At 47.7% G+C, this 16165-nt stretch overlaps 1 protein-coding gene across 1 annotated transcript in view; it reads right to left on the reverse strand.

Annotated features, from left to right (window-relative positions):
• MEX3B (mex-3 RNA binding family member B) overlaps nt 1–7939 on the reverse strand; it is a 62040-nt gene extending 54101 nt beyond the window's left edge. Inside the window, exon 1 of the mRNA XM_010830990.1 lies at nt 7884–7939. Coding sequence (XP_010829292.1) covers nt 7884–7939 — 56 coding nt within the window. The remainder of the gene's footprint in view (nt 1–7883) is intronic.
• Between the last annotated feature and the right edge of the window lie 8226 nt (nt 7940–16165).

The raw sequence follows: 16165 nt of genomic DNA on the forward strand, positions 1-16165 counted from the left end.
CATAGAGGTCAGCCTCCAGGGGGCCCAGAGCAGGTGGAGAAGGTTAGAGAGTGGGCCGGGGGTGGGGTGGCAAAGAGAGAATCTCCAGCACATGGCTTCTTTCCCTTCTGTGAAATCCTAGAGTATAGCATCCATATCAGAATTGCCCCCCAGGACCCATGACAAGCCTGGGACTTTGCATAATGGAGTGGGTTATTAATAAATATTTGGTGAGTGAATCTTTCATCATTAGCTGGTCAGTATGTCCAGTGATTAATTTTCAGACATCTCATGGAATTTGGTCACTCGAAGTTTCTCAGAATATTCTAAGAATGTTCATAACTCCAGAGAGAAACCTGCCAGCTGAGGCCCCCATGACGTGGCTGGGAAACCAGCTAATCGTATTTCCCAGCCCTGTCCACCAATTTCTTGCTTATATCACTTTATCTTTCAAAGCAAAGAATATAAAATAGCGATGTATCAGGCTCGTGGAGGAATGTTTTCTCAGATTTCAAGTCATCAAAGAAAACAGCAAAGAATGGAATCGACAACAGAGAAACTAGTCTATTAAAAGTGAAATATAACCAAACTAAAATTAAAGGGAGAAAATTATCTGCAAAGTATATTTGCATTAGAAGTGATCATGAGTTCAAACGTATTATTGTTGTTGTTCAGTCACTAAGCCATGTCTGACTGTTTGTGACTCCACGGACTGCCGCACACCTGGTTTGCCTGTCCTTCACTATCTCCTGGAGTTTCCTCAAACTCATGTCCATTGACAGTGATTCCATCCAACCATCTCATCGTCTATTGTCCCTTCTCCTCCTGCCCCCAATCTTTCCCAGCATCAGGATCTTTTCCAATCAGTCAGTTCTTCATATCAGGTGGCTTCAGCTTCAGCATCAGTCCTTCCAATGAATTTTCAGGACTGATCTCCTTTAGGATGGACTGGTTGGATCTCCTTGCAGTCCAAGGGACTCTCAAGAGTCTCCTCCAATACCACAGTTCAAAAGCCTCAGTTCTTCAGTGCTCAGCCTTCTTTATGGTCCAACTTTCACACCCATACATGACTACTGGAAAAAACATAACTTTGACTATAGGGACCTTTGTCAGTTAAGTGATGTCTCTGCTTTTTAATATGCTATTTAAGCTTGCCATCGCTTTTCTTTCAAGGAGCAAGTGTCTTTTAATTTCGTGGCTGCTGTCACTGTCCGCAGTGATTTTGGAGCCCAAGAAAATAAAATCAAATGGATTAATTTTTTGTAAAAACATTAAAAAAACAACTTGAGCTTAAGAAAGAAGTAGTCTTATATTCTAGCACAACTGGTGAGCATTTATTGAGCACTTAATATGTGCTGGGAACTATACAAAGTGTTTTATGTATTTTATCTCATTGAATCCTCACAACTGGCATTTGAGCTCTGAAACATTGTGATTTTCATTTTTCACAGATGTTGAAACTGAAGTACTGAGAGGATAAGTAAGTTATCCTGGTTCTCATAGCTGGTAAAAAGGCACAGTTGGAATTTAAATCCAGATTTGCCTAATTAAATCCAATTCTCACTAGAAAATAGACAGCTAAACGCCAAGACTGTAATCACTGTACAAATTCAATTCAGTGACTGTCTGAGTGCCATTTACACCTACTAAATTAGTTAACACTTTTAAAAAACTATTATTCTGTTCCACTGCAGATCAGGCACTAGTAAAAGGTGTACCCACAGAGCTGGTGACACCATGGATGGATATACACTTTGGGGAAGCAACACAGCAGAACCCATCAGAAATTAAAACCACATTCACAGCGTTTCTTCTGTGATCAGAAGGCTGGTTCACTGTGCTGTTGGAACAGCATTCTGTAATGAGGGGCAAGGATGTGCTGTCTGGGTCTCGGCTTTGCACTCTTTGGGCAGGAGAAAGACAAGCGTCTTCAGATATGCGAGCCACTGTGCTCTTATCTATATGACCCAGCCCCACCTAGGAGCAGCTTCCCCCAAAGGATTGGGGAGGGGTGGAGTGTGGCATTGGTCAGCTGACTGGGCTGGACGAGGGACAGGATATGGTCCTCCTAAAGCCCTAGGTGGGGTAACCCAGGCACTAGGACCCAGACAGATGGGCACAGCTATGTTCCGAGTTGTATCCTTTCCCAGAAGACTGTTTGCTCCCAAGCCAGATGCTCACTCACCTGGCTATAGCTGCTCTTAGGGGTGCCCCATGTTGATGTCCAGATATTGAGCAGGTGGAGCCAGGAGGTTCCTAGCTAGAACATACCATCCTTTTCTGAACTGGAGGACAGCTGTCTCCCTGTGCCCCTGCTGTGAACTCTGGGAACTGCAAGGGGCTTTCTGACATCCCCATCCTGATTTCTTCTGGAAACGAAGCAGGAATTTTCTATTTCCTTCAGTCATCTCTTTACCTGATCTATATTTCGGGTTTTCCTAGTGGCTTGGTGGTAAAAAATCCACCTGCCAGTGCAAGAGACACGGGTTTGATCCCTGGCTCGGCAAGATCCCCTGGAGAAGGGAATGGCTACCCACTCCAGTATTCTATCCTGGAGAATTCTAGGACTAGAAGGGCCGGGTGGGCTTCAGTCCATGGGGTTGCAAAGAGTCAGACACTACTTAGCCACATAAACAACAACAACCCCCCCCCCCCTATATTTTAGTGGCAGCAGCAGACTGAGCATCCCAGCACTGCTGCTCACGCACTTAAAGTCTCCTTCCCCTGCTCCATCAGCGCTATTACCTGCCTCACAAGTCTGTCCTGAAACAAAATACACTGTTTTGTAAGGGCTTGGCATGCAACAGGCAATGAATAAATATTCACTTTCCCTTATTCTTTATTTTCACCCCTTCAACAGATGACAGATGAAAACACCTCGGAGTGTCTTCATTTTATATGATAAGGCCCAGCTCGTGTGGGGCTTTCCCCTCCCTCTCATTTTTTTCTTACAGGGTCAAAGGGTTGGACCGCGAATCCCGCCTGGTAAATCAACCAGGGGCAGGCAGGGCAGTACAACAGGGCTCCACCAGGGGGCAACCGAGAGCCGGGCTCCACCAGGCAGGGTCTGCACAGGTGACCTCAGGAGCAGGGCGACACACGAGGCTGCAGAAGCGCTGGAGACCCTCCCAGGCTCTGTCACTAGGGACTGAAGATTTAGGGAGAATGAGCTGTGTCACCAAACTGAAAACTGTAGAGGCGCAGACCTAGGTGAGGTGAGCCCAGCATGACTCTTAGGTTAAAGAGGAAGTAGTTCTATAAACTTCTATTATATTTATAAAATATAAGCATATTAATATATTTATAAATATGAATATACAAACTATATTATGTATACTATAAATATGTGCCTATAAAGCCATGTGCTTTATATTTTAAAATATATATGTATTATATATTATTATATTTATATTATAAAAATATATAGAAGTTTAAGATCCCCCCAATAATATCCTTACTATATCAGCACATTTGATTAATAGCATCTCTTATTACTATTACTCCCCTATCTGAGAGGGTTTCTTCTGGACTATATTTAGGCTGCAGCATGTGGGTCTTAGTTCCCCTCACCAGGGATCAAACCGGTGCCCCCTGCATTGGGAGCACAGAATCTTAACCACTGGACCGCCAGGGAAGTCCAACCAATATTTATTTTATCTGTGGTCATGTCTAATGTCAAACCCAGTATACTCAGGTCATAGAGATTCTTCTGGAGCATAGAGAAGACAGCCCAGCAGTCACAGGCTTCAGGACCTGGGGACAGAGGAGGTATTGTGTAAGAGGAAGACTTGGAAATCCTGATCTCTCCTCTCCATTGCACCACAGAAGGAAGACAGAGGAGGAGACACAGTGGAGCAGACACGTGCGTCATGGGCTCCCTGCTGCAGCCCAGCTCACAAGATGTGGTAGGGCTGGATGTTAAGCTGAGGGAAAAGCCAAAAATGGAGGGAGGGACCCACCATAAAGGTTACAGAATCCACAATTTAGCAGGGGTCAGGTGGAGGGTGTGTCAGAAGGCTCTGCAGTACTGAGAACAGTTGGCCAGGGAGAAAAACCAGATTTCAACTGCAATAAGAACACAGGCTTCGAGTTAATGTCCATACCCAGGGAGAAGTAGCCCACGGGGAGGGTGGGCACCCCCGCCTCTGTGTCTGCCTTCACAGCAGCCACACCAGTGTTCTCAGGGTTCAGGGCTGGCAGGCTGTCACCAGCCTCAGGACCTTTGCACACCCCCACTGTCCTCCCTCCAAACTCAGCCTCCTGGCTCGGTCATCTTCTTCTCCATGCTTTCCTTTATGACAACACTTGTCATTTTATTGATTTGTAATTTTGCCTCTATCTTTTTTTAAAATTTATTTTTAATTGGAGCATAGCTGCTTTACAATGTTGTGTTCGTTTCTGCTGTACAACAAAGTGAATCAGCTATGAGTACACGTTTGTCCCCTCCTTCTTGGACCCCCCCCCAACCCCCATCCCACCTCCCTAGGTCTTCACAGAGCACCAGGCTGAGCTCCCTGTGCTATACAGCAGCTTCCCACTCTATTTTATATATGCTAATGTATATGTCTCAATGCTACTCTCTCAATTTGTCCCGCCCTCTCCTGCCCCTGTCTCTGTGTCCACAAGTCTGTTTTCTACATCTTTCTATTTCTGCCCTGCAAATAGGTTTATTGGTACCGTTTTTCTAGATTGCATATATATGCAGTAATATACAATACTGCTTTTTCTCATTCTGACTTACTTCACTCTGTACGGCAGTCTCTAGGTTCATCCACCCCAGTTCTGCCTCTGTCTTGGATTAACACCTGCCTCCCCCACAAGACGGTTAAGTTCCCTGCGGGCGGGGACCATGTTTATTTTCTCCCATCACTGTGTGCCCAGCACCCAACACAGACACTGGCAAATGACACACCCTACGTCAACCTTTGCTGGATGACTAGACACACAGCTGAACGAGTGAACATGTGGCAACGACTCCATTTTCACTTTTGGAAGAAGGGACAGAGGTCATCAGGAGCTATGTCCGCACAGAAGGTGGGGGAGACGGGTCAGAAGCGGGGCAGATCCTGCCCTCCTGGGAGAAGCAGGCCTGTTCCCACATCACGCCAGCTTTTCCTTCACCCCCAGTCAGAAGTAAATTTGCAGGGTCTTTTGGAGAAAGGAATGGCTACCCACTCCAGTATTCTTGCCTGGAGGACCCCCTGGACAGAGGAGCCTGGTGGGCTACAGTCCATGGAGTTACAAAGAGTCAGACACGACTGAGAGACCTTTCACTTCGGTTTTGCATTTACTTCTCCTTATGAAATTTTCAGCAGATGAGAAAAGTGAGAAGGACAGTATAATATCCATTGGAGAAGAAATATTTTCAAGTAAATTACGGGCACTTCCGTGGTGGTCCAGTGTTTAAGACTCCACTCTTCCGCTGCAGGGGGCATGGGTTCGAAACTTGGTCGAGAAACTAAGATCCCACATGCTGTGAGGTGCAGCTCCCTAGACAAGTTTATGACAGGACAACAGGAACAAAATGATATTTAGAAAAATAAAGCAAATTACAGCTATCATGACAATTTTCTGTCAAGACTTCAATTTTCATCTTTGCTTTACTTATGTATTTTTGTGTCTGTTGTTAGGGGTCTAGTGGTTTATGACGTCTATCTTCTTTGTGAATTGTACCTTTCGTCTTTAAAAATATTCACCTTTGTTTCATTTAAAAATAAGTAAATGAATTTTAAAAGAGAAGGACACTTCCCTGCATAACCCAAATATGGATTGGGTTGATCCATAATAGGATGATCAGCAGTTTCTTACTATCATCTCACACTCGGGCCTTGTTCAGATTTCCCCCACTGGGCTCCAAAATATCTTCTACACTTGGTTTTCCTAGAGCCAAATGAAGTTCTTGCCCAGAGCAGCATGTTTTGAAAACCATCTCAGTTGTCTTAATTCAGACCATATGCTGACCAGCGTGGAACCAGATGTCATCCATTTACACACCGGCATCCTCGGTCCTTCTTCCTTCTCATCCATTCCTGGGCAGCCTTGCAAGTCCAGGGAGGAATCGCCACAGAGCCCAGATCCCTGGGGGGAGAGACCCACAGTGCTCGCCCCAACCCCAGGAGAAGCATCATGCAAGTCAGAGGAGCAGAGAGATGAGCCAGATGGAAAGTATTTTCTTTTTCCAAGCTTGCCAAACCCTCCCGGGAAATCTTGCCACCCTCTTCTGAGGGAAGGTGCTGCCCCCAGGCAAATTCTAGGTGGGGCGGTGGTGAGGTCCACCTTTGCAAAGTCACCCACTTAAGAGACAAGGCACTTTCTCTGGCTCCTGGCCCCAGCAAAGTTGGACTGAGGTCGGCCAGAGGGGCTGCAGACAGGCGTGTCACCAGAATGCCTGGGAGTTGAGCTGGGGGGTGGACACAGGACTTGGCTGTGCCAGTGAGATTTTTTTTTTTTCCATGTTGATGGGAATTTTGTGGTTTTCACATTGCCTTGGGATAAGGCATCTGAAGTGTCCTGCAGATGACTCTCTTAGGTCTCCAGCTTACACTTTGTTCCTTTGGGGGTTTTGGGGGTATAGCTTGCCCTGCCCCCTACACTTGGATTCCTTGCCTCTACATGAGGGGATATGTGTGTGTGCTCAGTCACTCAGTCGTGTCCAACTCTTTGCGGCCCCATGGACTATAGCCCACCAGGCTCCTCTGTTCATGGGATTCTCCAGGCAAGAATACTGGAGTGGGTTGTCATGCTCTCCTCCAGGGGATCTTCCCTACCCTGGGATCGAACCTGAGTCTCTCAGGTCTCCTGCATTGGCAGGAAAGTTCTTTACCACTAGCACAACCTGGGAAACGAAAAGTGTCTACACTCCAATAAAATTTAAAAAACAAACAAAAAAGGATGGAAGAGACTCCTGGCCCACTGTCCCCTCCTGCCCCATCGGTGCAGATGCTTCTCTGAGGCAAGGGCTGTGCTGGGAGATGGAGGGTGTTCAGCAGAGGCCCGGCCTCTACCCATGAGAGGCCAGGAGCACTTCCAGACATTGCCCAATGTCTTCTGGGGGCCTAAACCATCCTCGGTGGAAAATCCCTGGTTTAGGTCCTAAACAGAGACTTGTTTAAAAAGCCAGGAAGTTTCCAGAACTGTCCACACCAGGTCAACACGGGAACTCCGGTGATGGGGGAAACTCCTGAGCATGGTGCCTGGCAAACCTGGGAGCTCTAATGTGTCCAGAAGGAAGCTTGTCTCCCTCCCGCTTCCCTCTTCATCTGGCCTGGGCTGGTGAGAAGCGGGTAGATGGAGGGTCTGGATGCAGCCGAGGTCTGACAGCCAACTCAGGAGAAGAAGGGCGGGAGTAAAAGGATGAGGGGTCTGAGGGGGCCAGGGAAAAGACACAGGAGGTCAGGGGGACGTGGATCCTCTGGCAGCCCCTGCTGGGTGACCTTGAGAGAGGAGGGCGGAGGACCATGTGAGCGCCTGGCGGAGGACGAGCCCCTGGGATGGGGCCAAGGGGCCACGTGCAGCCCCAGCGCCCCCCGTGGACTCTGATGTAAAGGCTGGACTGTACGACTCCGCTGGCCATTTTATCCCGTCTCCCATCCTCTGCAGGGGCTTGACGGTCTTGACCTGTCGGCACGTCAACCACATTCCCCTCGTCCTTCCGCTGTGGTGCTAGGCTCACCCGTGAGTGTGTGGTTGTTTACTGTTACTTCCGCTGAGGATCCTCCAGAGGTCAGCATCCTCAGGATCCAGGCGACCCTTCGCGCTGGTCCTCCTGCCTGGCCCGGTCCCTTCTGCCACCAAACCCACCTCCCCACCTCACTGAGGGGTCTGGGCCTCTGGGTCTCCGTCTCTCAGAGGCCCCTTCGGGCTTCAGTCCTTTCTCTGACCATCTCCAAGGAGCCCAAACTCACCTGTCCTTGCGGCGCCTCATCTGAGTCCTCGAGCCTGCCCCACTCAGCTCAGCCATGTCCTCTGCCTGCCTCATCCGCCTGGCAATTTGCCGATTGACGCTGCTCTAAAGGTCACCGAGCCCTTCCAGTCACCAAGCTCTCTGAGCAGCTGCCAGTCTGCCACCAGCTCCTCTTCCGTCTTCCATGACCCCATCCTCACTGGTGCTCTCAGGACACCAGAATCATCTCCAGACGCACTTTTCAGGAGGATCTTCCTTCCTCTTTCACTAAAGAGCAAAACCAGATGAAGCAAAGGCCATCAGGGGACTTGCTCTGTTTCAGATATGACCTGCTCTCCATAGTCACAGTTGCCGCCCAGGTTAGACCACTGTCAACTTCTGACCGAGGCACCACAGTCCTTCCCATCTGACTTCCACAGAGCTGCCAGAGTGACCACTTGTGAAACCAAATGTGAGTCAGCTCATGTCACCCCGTCTAGAATCCTCCGAGATTTTGATTGCCCCTAGGGAAAAGATGAAATTCGTCAAATGGACTTTTGGGTCTGGCATCACTTCCCTCCAAGCTCTCTCTGCTCTGGCCAGGCTGCTTCGTCTAAAGTCTTCAGACCTACAAATATTCCCCCTGCCACAGGGCCTTTGAACACTGTTGGATCTGGAACATGATTTCCTCACCCATCCTGGCCTTGTTGCTGTCCTTCAGTTGCTCAGTCCGGTCTGACTCTTTGTGACCCCATGGCCTGCAGCACGCCAGCTTGCTCTATCCTTCACCATCTCCTGGAGTTTGCTCAAACTCTTGTCCACTGAATCAGTGATGCCATCCAACCATCTCATCCTCTGTTGCCCATATCTCCTCCTGCCCTCAATCTTTCCCACCATCAGGGGCTGTTGCAATGAGTTGCCTCGTCACATCAGGTGGCCAAAGGACTGGAGCTTCAGCATCAGTCCTTCCAAGGAATATTCAGGGTTTATTTCCTTTAGGATGGACTAGTTTGATCTTGCTGTCCAAGGGACTCTCAAGAGTCTTCTCCAACACCACAATTCGAAAGCATCAATTCTTTGGTAGTCAGCCTTCTTTATGGTCCAACTCTCACATCCATACATAACTACTGGAAAAATCATAGTTTTGACTACATGGACCTTTGTCAGCAAAGTGACATCTCTGTTTTTAATAACTTTCCTTCCAAGGAGCAAGAGTCTTAATTTCATGACCAAGATGTGTTCCAAGGTCACTTTCTCAATAGAAGCTTTTTTCTGATCCCCCAGGAGGTCAGCTTGCTTTGGCTTACATCCCTTCCTTCCAAGACACCTACCCTAGAGAACTGGAATGTCACCCCCCCTGCCCCCCAACTAGGACCACCAATACGTCCAGAGTGCCTGGCTCAGCCTTTGGCACGTGTTTGGGACTCAGTAAGTGTTGCTTTTTGGATGAATCTCACCTCCAGTCTTTCATTCTCAGTGGACTGTGTCCTGATCTCTCTCTTTCCTCCCTCTCTACCCACACCTCACATCAAAGGGTCTCCTAGAGGTGAACTCTTTTAACCACCATTCCCTTCACCCTATGCCCAGCCAAGCTCGCACGTCAGAAGTGGGCATTTGTGCCTCCACAGCCGCTCTGAGCCGACCACGAGAACACAGGGTGTGGATTCCACGGCTGTTATCGAAAGCCTTTCAGAACGGCTTGAGTCTTTCCACTCAACAGTAGACTGGGTGAATTTCTTGGAAACAATGTGCTTCTTACGAAAGAGATGAAGTTGAATGTTTCTCAGCAGCTTCTTCCTGGTCTGCCAGACTGCGCCTTGCTAGCTGTGCACTTTCTGGCATTTTCTGGCTTTCATTTCCATCAGGGGAACTGTGTGCCAACACCCCGGGGGGCCATGTTGAGAGCCAAGGCCCAGGAACTGGAAGGGCTGAGTCTGAGGCGCTGTTGCAACCACTTATTAGCTGTGTGACCTTTGGGGATTTATCCAAGTTCAAGGCACTTTAGATCAACATCTGTCAATGGAGAAATAACTAACATGTACCTGAGTCAGTTGGGAGGCAGGGTTTGGGAATATGAGGTCTACATTCTTTTTTAAACTTTTATGTATTTTTTCATTGGCTGCATCAGGTGTTGGTTCAGCACACAGGATCTTTAATAGCACTATCTGGGATCTGTTGTAGTTGGGGCAGTGGAACATAGCTCCCCGACCAAGGATCGAACCCTGGGCCCCTTGCACTGGGAGCTTGGAGTCTCAGCCACTGGACCACCAGGGAAGTCCCGAGGGCATCTGCTTTCTAAGACCTTAATTTTTGTATGTAAATAATGCTAAGACCCAGAGGGAGGGTGATGAAAGTTCACTCCATTTAATAAAAGAATGAGTGATCACTGTGTGCGCGAGTTTTCCCAGAGCCCATAAGATTTGGAAAATATACCATTAACAGCAAAGCGGAGCTTCTTCGGACCACCATCACAGGAAAACAGATGCAATCCCACCCCTCTGGCTCTCACCCACCTGCCATTATATGACCTGTAGCTCTTACAAAGGAGGCCCCTAGTTTTTTCTTGAAGTTCCCTGAGAGTATCTCTGAAGTGGGCCCTTGAGCTGTGAACACAGAGCTGTGCTCCCACGAGCCCTCTGGGTGTTGAGACTAAGCTGTGTCACGGGCGTTAGTGGGAGAGGTGTCTTTGCTCTCTCCTCAGCTGCCTTTTGGGCCAGGAGGAAGGAAACTGTACAGTCTTATCTCTCTGGGGGCTCAGAGATTTAGCAAAGCAGCTTTTCCAGTGTTCACTTAAAGGCTGCAGTGGGTTCAGGGGGACAAATCTGAAATGCAGATCCTCAGTGAATTCAGAGTTGCTCCTGTCTTCTTTCCTTGTGCTAAGTTGCTTCAGTTGTGTCTGACTCTTTGAGATCCTATGGACTGTAGCCCACCAGGCTCCTCTGTCCATGGAATTCTCCAGTCAAGAATACTGGAGTGGGATGCCATTGCCTTCTCCAGGGGATATTCCCACCGCAGGGATCGAACCTGGCTCTCCCACATTGGCAGGCGGATTCTTTACTGTCTGAGCCACCAAGAAAGCCCTGAGGAGAGCTAGTGACAGCCATCTAAGTGCATCCCAAGCTACAGCATGGGAGCACCTGTCTGGTCCTCTGGAGAACAAGGTGCCAAGGATCCCATTCACTCAAAACTCCATAAACCCCAGGACACCAGCTGCTGCTTCTGCTAAGTCGCTTCAGTCGTGTCCGACTTTGTGTGACCCCATAGACGGCAGCCCACCAGGCTCCCCCATCCCTGGGATTCTCCAGGCAATAACACTGGAGTGGGTTGCCATTTGCTTCAATGCATGAAAGTGAAAAGTGAAAGGGAAGTCGCTCAGTCGTGTCCGACTCTTCACGACCCCATGGACTGCAGCCCACCAGGCTCCTCCATCCATGGGATTCTCCAGGCAAGAGTACTGGAGTGGGGTGCCACTGTCTTCTCCCCAGGACACCAGGGCCCACCTCTTTGAGGCCTTTCAGATACAACACCACCAAAAGGAAGAGGGCACTCAGCACAGTAATCCGTCCTGCCTGGATGAAGGCAGCACATCACTTAAGAAATATTAACCTTTCCTAAATCATAATTGAAAAAGACGACATGCACCGCAATGTTCATCATAGCACTATTTACAATAGCCAGGTCATGGAAGATGAATGGATAAGGAAGTTGTGGTACATATACACCATGGAATATTGGTGCTGGTTGGTGGTTTAGCCGCTAAGTCGTGTCTGACTCTGGCAACCCTATGGACTGTTACTCAGCCATAAAAAGGAATGCATTTGACTCAGTTCTAATAAGGTGGATGAACCTAGAGCCTGTTATGCAAAGTGAAGTGAGTCAGAAAGAGAAAAACAAATGTCATATATTAACGCATGTACGGGCCACAGTTCATGGGGTTGCAAAGAGTCGGACATGACTGAGTGACTAAGCACAGCACAGCACCGCATACATATGGAAACTAGAAAGATGGTACTACTGAGCCTCCTTGCTGGGCAGCAATGGAGAGGCAGACATAGAGGGGAGAAGAGGGTGGGCGAATGGAGAGAGCAGCACTGAAACATACATACATATGTAAAATAGACAGCCAGTGGGAATTTGCTGTGTGACGCAGGGAGTTCAGAGCTGGTGCTCTGTGACAATCTAGAAGGGTGGGATGGGGGTGGCGGTGGGAGGGAGGTTCACGTGGGAGGGGACACACGTATACCTATGGCTGATTCATGTTGCTGCATGGCAGAAACCGACACAATATTGTAAAGCAGATATCCTCCAGTTAGAAACAATTTTTTTTTAAATATTAACCTTTCCAGGGAAGGGAGTTATCACTGCAAGAGAGAAGCCCGGGCAAAATCTCAGATTTGAGGGTATTTTTGCCTTCTTTGGAGAAATATTTGACCAGGAAGCACCGCTTTTTCTATATCAAATTCCATCTCAAAGGCTAAATTCTGTTTATTCTGAAGGGTTGAAGGTGTGGTGGTGGTGGCAATTTTAAAATGTTTCAAAGCCTCTGACAACAGCCAAATGAATTCACCTCTCATTGACATTCTCAAAAGTGCAGTTGTTTTAATAAAGGAAAATATATTTGGAAAGGATAGGCTGTAAAATTAAAAGTGTGCATTTTCAATGATCTCATGTGCTTTGCTGGACAGAAAAATTCCCCTAGCTCTGATTTTTCTAGCCGCTCTTAAAAAGAAAGATAAAAGAAGGGGAGTAAACATTCATAACTAGACATCTCATAAGGTCACTTTTTTTTTCTGTTTTGAATTAGGGCACATAAAAAAAGAAACATCTAAATCTGATGTTCAAACAACCTTTCAGTTTGATCCGTTTTTCTCGCCTTAAGAGTACATTTTATAAGTGCCCCAAATCTTTGAGCCTGTTCCTCCCTTTCTTTGCTCCTACCAGGTTTGAAAGGCAAATAACTTCTTCCTCCATCAATGTTCTGTCCAGAATGAACACCATATGGATGCTCTTTTTCAAACTGAACTATTTTTGGTTAGTTCTCTCCTTTGACCTTTAGCCTCCCAATCCTAAAATAACAGTGTACACATTTGAAAAGACTTAAGAGTTTCCATATCTACCATGGGGTGGAAGAAAGTTAATTACCCAAATGAAGCCTTGCAAATGTTACTTAAAATTAGACCTAAGAGGTATAGCGTGCATTTTTGCTTGCACATCACGAAGCAGTTAAGAAAATTTTCACAAAGTGCAAAGTATAGCTTTATTTTCTTTATTATTACTTTTTAATTTATTTATCTGTGCTGGGTTTTCGATGCAGCGCAGGGGATTTTTAGTTGAGGCACGTGGGATCTACTTCCCTGACCAGGGATCAAACTGGGGCACCCTGCATTGAGAGTGCAGAACAACTGGACCACTAGGGAAGTCTTGAAAGTATAATTTTAAATAACTGGTAATTAAAATCTCTATGGCAGTTGCTTTCAAACTTAAGTATGCATCTGAATCACTTGGAGGCTTTGTTAAAACAGCATACTGAGTTCACCTCAGTTTGACAAAGAAAGTCTTAGATGGGGGCCGAGACTTTGCATGTCCCACAAGCTATGACAAACCTAGACAGCATATTAAAAAGCAGAGACATCACTTTGCTGACAAAGGTCCATCTACTCAAAGCTGTGATTTTTCCACTAGTCATGTATGGATATGAGAGTTGGATCATAAAGAAGGCTGAGCGCCGAAGAATTGATGCTTTCAACTTGTGGTGTTGAAGACTCTTGAGAGTCCCTCGGACTGTAAGGAGATCAAATCAATTAATACTAAAGGCAATCGACCCTAAATATTCATGGGGAGGACTGATGCTGAAGCTCTAATCCTTTGGCCACATGATGCAAAAAGCGGACTCACTGGAAAAGACCCTGATGCTGGGAAAGATTGAGGGCAGGAGGGGAAGTGAGCAATAGAGGATGAGATGGTTGGATGGGATAACCAATTAGTAAACTCCAGGAGATGGTGAAGGACAGGGACTGTCTTCAGTCATCCTCATGACTCAAGATCAAGTCTCTGGCTCTCCAGCCCTGGGCCAGGATTGGCCAGGTTGGGAGGGTCTTGGTCCCTTCACTTCTGCCCTTGCAGGGAGCCCTTCTGTATGTCCTGCCCCCTTCCTTTCTTGGAGTCCATGGCATGTGACTCTCTCGTGAACTGCAGGGCAGACAGGCCTCCCCACGGCTCATTCCTGAGTTGACAGAAGATGCTGTCTGTGCCACAGGCTCTGTCTGTGGAACAGGATCAAAGGAAAGTCTCAACTTCCATGGTCCAGTTTGCGTGTTTAGGTTGACATTCATAATCCTCTGTTTTTAGAATCTGATCTAAATGCTTGGCTTTTATTATTTTTATATTTTTCCCCCCTAGTTTCAGAAGTCTCAAGTGCTTTTTGCCTTAAAAAGGATTACTTGGATTGCTTCATGAGGACACACCTTCTTATTCTTGGATTTGTCTGTTCAGCTGGAGAGCTCTGGGCCTTAATTGTTGTAAGACAGGTTCAGTTGCTCAGTCGTGTCTGACTCTTTGCGACCACATGGACTGCTGCACGCCAGGCTTCCTTGTCCTTCATCATCTCCTGGAGTTTGCTCAAACTCATGTCCACTGAGTCAGTGATGTCATCCAACCATCTCGAGGGAAGGAATATTTCTTATCCAGTTTTAAGGGCATGGGTTAACCTAAGATCTGAAATCAATTATTTCTCTAAACTCACTGGCAATAAATCTGAGCAATATAGGTAATGATTTTTGAACGTTGGACACTGGTAGGTTTACCTGTTTGAGGCACAGGATAAAAATATCGTAAATATGAAGACCTTCCTCTTGTCCTCTGTTACAGTGAAGATGAGGCTTCTGTGGATGAGTTCTCTGACCCTGACACTAATCAGACCACAGTCCCTGGAATTCTTTTGTGATGTACTCAGAGCAGGAGGTGCAGCTGCGTGAGAAATGGGACCTGGGCCATGCGACGTCTTCCAGGTCCTCTTATCATACAGCACATGTGAGGATCCAATGGGGATCCCTCTCCCTCTGTCCCCTTGCACCCCAACACACACCGCCATACACCTGGGGTCATAACAGATAGATATTTCTCCTCAAGCCAAGTTGTGCTGGGTGGTAAAGAATCCGCCTGCCAACCCAGGAGATGTGGGCTTGATGCCTGGGTCAGGAAGATCCCCTGGAGAAGGAAATGGCAACCCACTCCAGTGTTCCTGCCTGGAAAATCCCATGGACAGAGGAGCCTGCAGGCTTTAGCCCATGGGGTTGCAAAAAGTCAGACAGACACAATGGAGCACACTGAAAAGTCTCACCCACCCAGACTCGCCGCCCTTGCCCACCTGTGCCCTGGGGCTGTCTTAGAAAAGCCAAGAGATTGATGGTGCCTATGTCTGTCCTCTGAGATCTCAGCACCTCAATGCCAAGGACCCTCCAGGAGTGAGGGTCTTGGTTTTGTGGCACCCTCATTGACCCCCTGTCTATAAATGACTGCCAGAGACTAAGCCCAATGTAAGAATAGCAACACCTCCATCCCACTTTGGGACAGGTTAAATACTTGGTTCAGGCTTCTCAGGCAGCCCAGTGGTAAAGAGTTCACCAGCAAATGCAGGAGACACAGGTTCGATCCCTGGGTGGGGAGATCCCCTGGTGGAGGAAATGGCCACCCACTCCAGTATTCTTGCCTGGGAAATGCCATGGACAGAGGAGCCTGGCGGGCTACAGTCCACGGGGTATCACCAGAGTTGTGCATGACTGAGCATCACAGCTTCTAGGTTCACTTTCACTGCATTTCATACGTGCAGGTGAGGGTCTGAGCGTGGCCCAGGGACACGAAGCAGACACACACCTCACTGAGCTGTCATACATGATGGGCACCCCCGGCTGGAGCCCCTTCATGTTACACAGCACGGCAGATGACGCACGTGACGGACTGGCTGCAGCCTGTGGCCCGCGGTCACCTCCCTGCTCATTGCTGCCTCCCCAAGCAGGGAGGAGGCGGAGCGGCCATCTATCAAGCTGACGGCCTCCCCCCACACCAGCCCATCTGGCAGGGCCGCAGGGTGCAGTGAGCGCTCCAGCTCTCTTGGGGCTGTGCCTCTTTTCTATTAAATGCAGCATTTGCTGATAAAGTGGAGAGTCTAAGAATACTTTATATGGTACATCTGGCAGTTTGAATGATGTTATTCACAAATGCTATAAATCGATGTGTTAGCTCTTCCTGTGTTATCCAAGTTTTTAGATAAACCAGTATGTGGTGGAATTCTCAATTAATTCAGAT

The sequence above is a fragment of the Bison bison genome, unplaced genomic scaffold, assembly GCF_000754665.1.
Source record: "Bison bison bison isolate TAMUID 2011002044 unplaced genomic scaffold, Bison_UMD1.0 scf7180017859304, whole genome shotgun sequence".
NCBI classification, from domain to species: Eukaryota; Metazoa; Chordata; class Mammalia; order Artiodactyla; family Bovidae; genus Bison; species Bison bison.